Below are 10,394 nucleotides of genomic sequence, written 5' to 3' on the forward strand. Positions count from 1 at the left end.
ATCAAACTCGGGTGAAAGATAATCTGGGACAAATAAAACTAACTTTATGTTTCATGTGTTTTCAGAGTATGTGAGTGAGGGCGACTGTTCCTCAGCGACACCCGAGTCCAGTATACACACAGAGGAACCGGGGAACCGGCAGCCAGGAAGCCCATCTTCAGTTCTACCTGCATCGATCCCTGAAACACCTTTGTTGGCGTCCGTGCAGAGCAGCCCGGAGAATTACACCCACGACTTCACGTCAGCTTCAGCGAGCAGACAAGTAGGCAGAACTGTGCAGAACAACCTGTAATGTAGAGTCGGTGACACTGAGAGCAGTTTACATTATTGACAAGTTACTAGCAAGTTGGATCAATAAACCATGTCTGAGAAGCTCCGTCAAGCTCATCCCACAGAATTCTGTTTAGATGCTGTCGGGTTTGTATCCTTACATTGAACTTTTGAAAACACCAAAAGCTTTTTAATGTGCGAGGGACATGCAAGAGGGGTGACGACACGTTTGTTAGTTTATCGTATAAAATATTAATCACGGGCTCGGTTAGTCCCTCTGACTGTTGTTATATCCTGAAGTAATGTTCCTTTCTCTTCCGCTCCTCCTCCTCCTCCTGTTTAGTCTCCACTCAAAGGCAGCCACAGCCCCGCTGCCTCTCCTTCAGATGGCAGCAGCAGAACCAAGATGCAGCTCCGCGCCTCCTCCCGGACCACCAACCAGGACCGCACTCAGCCAACTGAAACCTCCGTGCCCAAGCAGCCTGGTGAGTTACTCAACACACACACACACTGGATGTGCAATATTTTTGGGGGTGTATTATAGTTACTGGTAGTTCTCATAGAAGGGAGAGTGTGCGTAATGCAGCTATACTGCTGGCGCTGTGTAGTCGGGCTTAATGCGATGCTGCCAGGAATACATTATGCAAGCACTTCCCTGATGCCTAACCTGCTTAGCTGTGTGATGGGAGGAGAGAACACTTTGCTTTGGACTTAGTTACTGCACACGCACAGAGTGAAAGTTCTGCAGGCCCAGTCTTGTAGCTGAATGTGTTGTAGCAGGCCATTGTTTAAACCTTTAATCTTTGTAATACTTTGTTCATTGTGTACAAATCAAAGCAACATGCACTGAAATGAACGCAACACATTGTAAGTAAAGAAAATGTACACTAATCTCCAAAGAATTGGGTTTGAGATCGAGTGGGCGCAGAGGTGGATTACTCTTTGCTAATCAGAGATCTGGCACTGGTTTCACATTCTAACTGATTTATCATCAACATGTTCATTCAGAACTCATTTCAGACCAGAGTGACATAGAGAGCCGAATCAAGGCGCTGAAGGAAGAACTCCAAAAACGGAAGTTTATGGCCTACCAGCTGAAGAAGGAGCAGAAGAAGAGACACAAGGAGCACCTGAAGGCCCAGGAGGCCAGCCTACTGAAGCAGCTGGAGGTGTGTGTGTGATTATATTTGTGTTAATGTGTGTTTTGTGTGTATTCATGCCCTGCAAAAGCATATTTCTTCATATCTTAACTATTATTCTCCCGTTTTCCTTTCAGAGCTATAACAACTTCATCGAGAAAACTAAGGCAGAGCTGAAAAAGAAGCCAGACTCGACACCTGACACCAATTCCCAGATCAAAGATTCCACCTCAATCGCAGAGCAGTCCAGTGTTACACCACATACTCACAGGTACCAAACACAACACATGTAAACATGACAACACATGTTATCCTGTAACTGGAGTAACAAATCCTTCTTCCTCAGGTCTGACACCAGCAACATCTCCGACTCTGAAAGGACGAGAGTTGATGCGTCGTTAGATCACAGTGAGTAAAATACTCATCATAACTGATATATATATATATATACAGCACGTTGTTTTAATGTGTTTTGACATAGATGCTCCAATAATAACAATAATGTGACCCTTTCCTATGATGACAGATGCCCTTCATCGACCTGATCTCAGTAGATCCACCTCCGTGCCTGAAGAATTGTCTGATGAAGACCCACCAACAGTCACTGCAACCCCGGTACATGGAAGCCCAGAGTGTCCGCCCTCAGAACACACGCTTTTAAGAGCTTCCTCTAAGGACGCACATCTGTTTGAGGACGATTACATTATGTCGTATCAAAGATCTCACATCCGCGGTGAGCTGGAAGTGAGCGAGACACTTGAGGATCAACAATCTGAACGTCTTCTCGGACTAGAACAAGAAGACAAACTTGACTCCAGAGAGAAGTTGTCTACATCTAAACACGTTCCCTCTTCCGTGAGTGAAGAACATCGAAACTCTCCATCTGTGAACGTCACACAAGATGAACAAATAAAGACGACGTCTGAAGAAGCTGCAAAATCTAATATTATCTCCTCTAGTGAGTCGCATTCAGCTGCCATGGACCTCAGAACGTCACCGAGCTGTAGATCTGCATCCAGTGACCCCTCCGACTCTCTTGACTCGGTTGCCTTCTCTTCAAAAAGGGAAGCCCCCCCAAAGGATGCCGAGGCCTGTTCTCCCATAGCAGATGGTTATCATGATGACTTTGAGTCTTCAGTGGATTCTTCACCCGAGGATGGTCGTCATGCTTCCAAGCCTGCTTCTCAAATCTCAGTTGCCACCACCGAGATCAAGGGCTCCCCGAGCAGAGCCGCCCCGTACGACAGCCAGGACGAGGAGGTGGAGGAGGAAATAGATGAAGAACTGAGTCACCGGTCAGGAAGTAGTGGAGCTAGCCACCAATCTGGGAGGATGCTGGATTTCCATAAACATGACAACAAGGATATTGTTAACTCCAGCCACTCGCCACCCGTCTCTCCTTTGCAGACCCCTCTCTCTCCTGTTATCGACGAAATGCTCAGTTTTAACATCGGAGATCGGGTTCTCGTGGGCGGCGTTCAGCCCGGCACTCTGAGATTCAAAGGTCCAACCAGCTTCGCTAACGGCTTCTGGGCCGGCGTGGAGTTGGATAAGTCCGAGGGGAGCAACAACGGCACTTACGACGGGGTGGTGTACTTTGAATGCGACGAGAGCCACGGTATCTTTGCTCCTCCAGACAAGATCTCACACCTGCCAGACAAGTTCGAGGTCTACACAGACACCACGGAGGACGAGGACTCCTTCTGCGACGGCCTGTCGGATAAACGTCAAACAGAAGAGCGCAAATCCCCAAAGGAAGAAAATGGAAATGAACAAACATCTAATGTGGTCTATAAGTCTGGAGACAAGAAGCAAACGGGCGAGTCTGTCCACGAGACTGGATCCAACAATAACTCACAGAATTACAAAGAATCCAAACATCACATTTCTAACGGCAACACTGGGGACATAATGTTGGATTTTGAAGATGCACCAACCACCCTCCTCATCTCTGACATGGACAACATCGGCCTGGGGAAGCAGAGGAGAGAAGAGGGAGACTCGCAACAGTTGGTTCCTGCAGATCTTTCCGCAGATATCGGGGAACAGCAGGACAGAGACTCGCTGGACACATTTGCAGACAAGCTCCTCAACAACTTTATGAAGGACACTTTGATGCAGTTTTCTGAAATTAAAAAGGCTAAAGAGCAGAAGATCGACGCTGCCAACCAGATGAATGGAGAGCTGTTTGGTGAAGATGTTGAAGAAGAAGAAGAAGAAGAATGGTTCTCTTCAGTGCAGCAAAAAGACGGTCTCCCCTTCTTCCTGCCAGAGAAACGGGAGCTGTCTTCTCCAGAGCTGTGCAACCGACCGGTGAGTGCGTTTCTGATTCTTTAGTCAAATGTTCAGAAGATTTTAAGATAAAGGTTTTATCTGAATGTATTTTGAAGTTACTGACGAACTGTACTTGTTGTTTTGACCTGCAGAACCCTTGTGTTCAGTATGTGCTCAGCCAAAGTCCAACTCTTTGTTGACGGACTTTATTGAATTTGCTCTTTGCTGAACAGTTTGTGTCTGAAACATCAGTAAGAAAGAATAAGACTAAATACAACCTTATAATGGGACTTGGTTTGTCACGGTGCAGTTAGATATCTATATTTATTACGTGAGCATGAAATTGACCTTTTTTCTGTATTTCTTTGACAACAGGAGAGTCCAGTGCTGGGGGCCAGCGGGCAGGAGGAGCTCGCCAAGCGACTAGCAGAGCTGGAACTGAGCCGTGAACTGCTGGAGGAGCTGGGTGACGATCAGGACTGGTTCGATGAGGACTTTGGCCTCAGCTCTCCGCAGAGAACAGCAGAGACTCAAACAGAGAGAGAGAGAGGAAGAGGAGGAGAGGCTGGGGAGGTCCGGCTCATCAGCTGCAGCATCCCTGGGGGGGCTGGTCTCAGGTGGGGAACAGCAGGTTAGGATTCCACCTCGACCCGAGCTGCCTCTCCCCCTGCCCCCAAAACTCCCGGAGCAGCCTGCCATGGTGGTGCCCCATTCAGCCACAGAGGTGGAGAAGATGGTCCATGCTGCAACTCAGGAGCTGTGGGAGAGCTGTGGCCTGGGGAGGGACGGAGCACGGACTCTTGCACAACTGCCAAACCCTGAACCCTCACAAGAGTATCTGGGTAAAGAGGCCAGCAGCCAGGACCAGGAGGCTCTCTGCATCCGCAGCTACAGAAAGGTGAAAAGGAAAACTTGCAAAACATTTATAACAAAAACAATCGTGCTTTTTAGCCCATTTAGAAATGTGATGTGTGTATTCTACCACAATCTGTAAACTGGACATCAGCACACAACCTTCCTGCTTCAGTAGCGCTGCATGGTACGGCTCTGCTCCACTAGCACCAGGTATAATACCAGCTGTAGCAACACAGTGTAGAACTCATCTTAAACGGGACTCCTGCTGGATCCTTTCATCAGCAACCAAACAGAGGAACGTCTGCACTTCGTCAAGTGTACGCCGTAGTCTTGCAAGCTGCCATTTCTTTTTTTTAAATCTGCGTCAAGTGAATAAAAGAAGTTGCTGTTTGACGGCTGCTTGTTCGTGCAGGGTGTCGCTGGGGACGATGCTCTCTGACCAGTCAGTGCTCTGCAGTGTTTTAACTCCACCTGCTAGTATCAGCTCAGCTCGCTGACGTGGTACGAAGTAAAGTACCAGTTACTATCCACAACCTTTGCTAATGGAAAACCAAAAAAGATGGAGTGGAGTGTAGTCTTCCTCTGAGGGAGTTCACTGAGGTTAAAGGGCAGACGAGTTTCCATTACTCAGCAGATTCCTCTCTGATTAGCGTGTTGATTTTGTTTCAAGACTCCACAGCTATTTGAGTTGCCTGCAGGATATCCCCCTTCCACTGACACACTTCAGACTCTTGCTGCAGATATTGCCTCAGATGCTTAACTTTGAATGTAAATACTATAGCTGTTGAGCAGTGAATAATTCTGTCATTTTGACACGCGTTTACGTTCATGATTACTCGACCTGAGAAGCTACCGTAGCTTCATGCTCAGTTTATTTAACATTACATATTTTAAACACTTGTATGTCACTCCACAGGCTGTGTACGACCTGACGTGGGAGATGCTTCAGGAGATCTATGCCGAGGATCCAAACACCGATCAGCCTCAGTGGGTCAAATCACGTCGAGCCAAATCCTCCTTCTACCACAGAGTGAAGACGCCTGGAGACCTCTCCAGAATCCAGGTACAGAAAGAGACGCTACATGTGTCTGAAAAGTAACTCACTCAGACAAACTTCTAAAATGAAAATGACGCAACTAGATTAGTTAGATTATAGTTATGTTATGGTTTGTTTCTTATCTTCCAACGGAACAGGAAGTGGAAACACGTCACAGTTTGGTTTTGTTAATTCACCTCAGTCATCTGCAAACTGTTATGGAGTGCAGTAATGAAGTCCTTAACAAATGCAGTGTAATGTCTTTTATACACCTGATGACATTGTGTGTGTGTGGGGGGGGTTTTCTTCTTCAGGAATTCATCTCTGCAGAAGTCCTGAAAATGTACGGACTGACAAAAGATCACAGCCAGAAGACGGACTGGCAGAAGATGCTCAAATTTGGCAAAAAGAAGCGAGACAGAGTCGATCACATCCTGGTAGGTCTCACGAGGAAATGATGTGATTTTAAAGGGCAGCAGTTTCATATGAGGGGTTGCATGTTCCTGACACCATGACAGAACACTTAATGTACAGTCAGCATTTGCAGCCCACTCCAGATCACCATCATGTGTTCCTCGTCACTGTGATACAGCAGTTGACCCTGTTTGTCTTTCAGGTTCAGGAACTCCACGAGGAGGAAGCCCAGTGGGTCAACTACGACGAGGACGAGCTGTTTGTCAAGATGCAGCTGGCAGACAGCATCTTTGATGCGTTGCTTAAGGACACTGCAAACGTGCTGACTCTAATCTATGACAAGAGGGCCAAAAGAGAAGACGCCCTCTCCTGACAGCTTTCCTGCTTGGATTTAAACTACAACCTCTAGCTCAACCCCAGTCTTTCCCTGCCCCAGTGAACTCCAGCCAACCTCCCGCCGCTCGGTCTTCCACCAGCTGATGTGCCAACAGCGACCCTCAGATGCCTTCAATCCCAGCGTTACCTCTCAGCTAAACAACTCCCACTTCTTTCTGTGACAGTAGTTTGCTGAACTGTGCTTCAGCTAACTATAGCAGTTGTATCATTTGTTCTACACACAAAACGCCTCTTGAGCAATCCAGCCTTCTGAAAGCTTGACTCCACCTGCTCTCAGTTCTCCCTCCTGGACTGGTCCTTTTGTAAATGCCAGTTGGAGAACCAGTGGATGTTTTTGATAGGATGGACTGTGCCATTGGTTTGCATATAAAGTCCATTAATGCTGCTAAATTGATCGTTCCATAGGCGAGTGTAATATAAAATCCACCTGGAATAAAAGTAGGTTGTTATATTTTGTATTGAATCTTAAAGTAAAAAGATATATACTGTATATATGGAGTCACAAATTGTAATAGAGTAGCAGATAAAGAATATACAGTGTAGTCCACAAGTGATTTGACAGTGACACGTTGTTGTGTTGGCTTCGTAATCCAGTTCATTGAAATGAAATGACTACTGTCTGAGGTTAAACTTTAAGCTTTGATGACAGGGCTCTGACCCACAGACTCACTTGTTGCTCGTTGAGGTCTGGTCTTCAGCAAGTACGAGAAATACTTAAAAGGACTGAGCGCGGCCCTAAAACTCTGTGTTTGCTTTGGCATGACTGTCCTGCTGCATTGGCTTTAAATCGGGCGACTTAGTGTACAAACAAAGCTGAGAGTCAGCACTTTAACTTTATAATCATTGTTGCATTTTAAATCCAATGTGCTGGAGGAGAGCTGAAACGCTTAAACTCTCACTGATCAAATATTGTCAGACTGCGCTGTTGGAGCGTCACTGAGATCACATATTGTATGACACATTTTGCCTCCATAATTATATTATTTATTGCGTGGAAATGTTTTGATTCGAGGCGTAAGGAACATTTTGAATTGTAAATGATCTTGTCAACAATATAGAGATTTTTAACATCTAATGAAATTGTAAAAAAGCACAAACAGGAATGTGAACATGGCAATATATTATGTAGAAGGTTTAATGAATGCTATTGAAACCAGAAAGAAAACAAAGAACATGGGGAGAAACATGTTTTAATATTTAAACGTTGTAGTATTAACGACTAACTGAAAGTAACTTTCTAGTGTCCCACTTTCGTACTTCAGCCGTTTGAAAAGCTCTCCACCGCACCTCTTGAAAAATGTGGTGTCTTACATTTGTTCTGTGCTCTAACTGAAGCTTTAGCACCCATTCAACATTGTTTTTGTGTAAGCATGGGGGGGGGGGGGCAAACATGTCCAAACATCAAGTCCTTTTAGTGTCCCTGTCGGCATGTTTTAAATTTCTTTTGCTCCCATTGGTTTTGGTGTAAACGCACCACATACACACCACAGGACGAGTGTATAGTATGCAAGTGGGACACCACAGACTGACAGGAGGTCTGAGATGTTTTAAGAACTGAAATGCTGGATTTGAGCCGTACTTATCCTTCAGCCTGTTTTACTTTCTATGACCAGAGAGAAACTGCTGTGCTTGTCTTTGTTTCTTCATCAGTTGCCAGCTGAACATTTGCCCAAAAAAAACATGGAGTCCTGTAGCAGCATGGGTTCATGCTCCACTTGCTGCTGTGAAAGATTTGTCTTTACAGCAGCAAGTGCAAACCAGAATGTAGCCGGCGATGTAGTCAGACGTTCTCAGCGTTCAGTTTAAGTGCCTCTTTAAATTGATTTACAACAAACTTAGTTGATGTCTCAACATCCTTTTGGACCTATTGTTCTTTGAATGTCTCTTTCGCCTGCTGGATACTACCGTTTTGTAAATGATCCTTAAAAGCTCTTCCTTCTAACCGGTTTTGCCAATACTTCAGTTTCTGCCTTGTTTATCTTTCTGTATTAAAGCGTCGTCGAGGAAGTTATTTTTTTTTAAAACCCAATTTTCCGAAAGCCTCAGCCTGAGGAAACATTTGTTGTGCTAACAGAATCGCTGACTCACTCTTAACGTTACCTGCTTCTTGTCTACGTCTCACCTACATCTGTGCATATAGACACGGTTGAGTCATGTTATTGATTTAACTATCAGGAACTAGATTGTTGACACACACACACACACACACACACACACTCCACACACACAGTAGGAGTCCTAGAGCTGAGGCGACTGAGCACGCAGTACTGTATCCAAGGACCTACTTCAGTCCTCGCTGTCAGCGCGGCTTTAATTAAACTATTGTGGCAGGTGTGACAGAGCTTCCTAATCTTTGACTGTTTGGAGCTAAAGTGACCTTAAACTGAGTCTTTTTTTTTTCTACCGTCGATGTTTTAAGAGTTGCTATGTTGAAACTGTAAATGATATAATGTAGAAAAAGACCAAAAACATTGACACTCTCCATGCTGTATGTCTCGTCTGTAGGCATATGTAACTGTAATGGTGACATGATTAGTACTTTAGAAACACTTTCTGCCAGGCTTCGTTGCAAACGCTCTCAGATTGTCCTCTTGAATTGATTGTATGTGGGAGGAAGTTCAGCTCCCCTGTGTAACTATGCAGTACCTGGTCTTATGCATCGCTTTCTATGTGTGGACCAAACCGCTTACACTTCTGCTGTACATTCACTAAATCGTCAGGAAGCTGTTTGGTGCACGCTTTGAGCAACTTTACCTTTTAATAGAGTTTGATCTGAATAATTCAAGTAGCCACAAAAGATTTGATTATCAAATTAACCCAGTCAGACTAGATTTCCCCCATTTCATCTTTTGAGATGTTTCTGAATATTTATAATAATGTGTTGTGATTGTGCGCCAAGTGCACTTGAAGACTTGTACAATTCTTTTATGGGTGTAAATATTGTGTCTATTCTACCTGACCCACTGTTACTGTAACCTGAACGATTGTTGTAAGATAAACACTGTTTACTTTGCAAATATGTGCAAAAATATATATTTGTTAACTAAATGAACTTTGAAATTGTAAATAAAGCTTTCATTGTTTCTAAAGGAATGCTGTAGTGTGGAGTTTGCAGGAGTTATTACCAGTGGTGGACAGTAACTAAGTACATTTACTCAAGTACTGAACTTAAGTACAGTTATGAGGTACTTGTACTGTACTTCACTATATTTTCTTAAGCCACTTCTACTCTAAATATTGTATTTTTACTGCACTTTATTATTAGTTACTTTACTAATTAGATTTGTGCACACAAAACATGGAAATGTAAAGTACAGTTCGAGGTTTTCACTTCACAAATGTGAAGATTTGCTGATTTCCCTATTCATAATGTTCATAACTTTAATGTATTAGTAATAATGTTGAGGTTTGGACTAAACTAACATTTTGTTGGCACATTTCTCATGATTTTCACACTTTTTACAAACCAAACAGTCAATAGATTAATGAAGAGAATAATCAAGATTAATGTATAATGAAGATATTCATTCGTATATACTGTAGTTCAGAATGAGCTCCAGCTAATTATAAATATATTAAATATTAATGCATGAGTGATAATGTTAGAATAACAGTCACACGAGACTTTTAATACTTTGAGTACATTTCCCTGATTATACTGAGTAACATTTTCAATGCAGCACTTTACGTGTATCAGAGTACTTGCAGTGTGGTATTAGTACTTTTACTTAAGTAAAGAATCTGAATCCTTCCTCCACCCGGGTCACCACGGTGCTGCTGCAGCACGGACAGCAGGCGTCTGGTTTTCTGCTTCCTCAGAACTGCAAATCAATAATAACAATTTCTAAAATGCAGGAGAATTGAAGCCTCTGATTGATTTCAGGGCTGCAGCAACAGTTAAAGACACCACCGTCATGTCCTCTAACATTTATAGGAATGTGGGAGTTACATGACATTTACAGGAGTTTACAGCCTATGATTACACACATATTTCACATGTTTGGATTTTT

General features: G+C 43.9%; 1 protein-coding gene across 1 annotated transcript in view; it reads left to right on the forward strand.

The window, feature by feature from the left end:
• The window catches only part of cep350 (centrosomal protein 350), a 33,365-nt gene extending 23,888 nt beyond the window's left edge, over positions 1-9,477 (forward strand). Inside the window, 11 exon segments of the mRNA XM_029429361.1 lie at positions 66-262; positions 614-755; positions 1,279-1,439; positions 1,547-1,680; positions 1,756-1,817; positions 1,936-3,722; positions 4,059-4,193; positions 4,195-4,581; positions 5,455-5,601; positions 5,889-6,011; positions 6,191-9,477. Of these exon segments, the coding sequence (XP_029285221.1) occupies positions 66-262; positions 614-755; positions 1,279-1,439; positions 1,547-1,680; positions 1,756-1,817; positions 1,936-3,722; positions 4,059-4,193; positions 4,195-4,581; positions 5,455-5,601; positions 5,889-6,011; positions 6,191-6,361 (3,446 nt within the window). The 3' untranslated portion in view covers positions 6,362-9,477.
• The last annotated feature ends 917 nt before the right edge of the window (positions 9,478-10,394 follow it).

The sequence above is a fragment of the Cottoperca gobio genome, chromosome 4 (assembly GCF_900634415.1).
Source record: "Cottoperca gobio chromosome 4, fCotGob3.1, whole genome shotgun sequence".
NCBI classification, from domain to species: domain Eukaryota; kingdom Metazoa; phylum Chordata; class Actinopteri; order Perciformes; family Bovichtidae; genus Cottoperca; species Cottoperca gobio.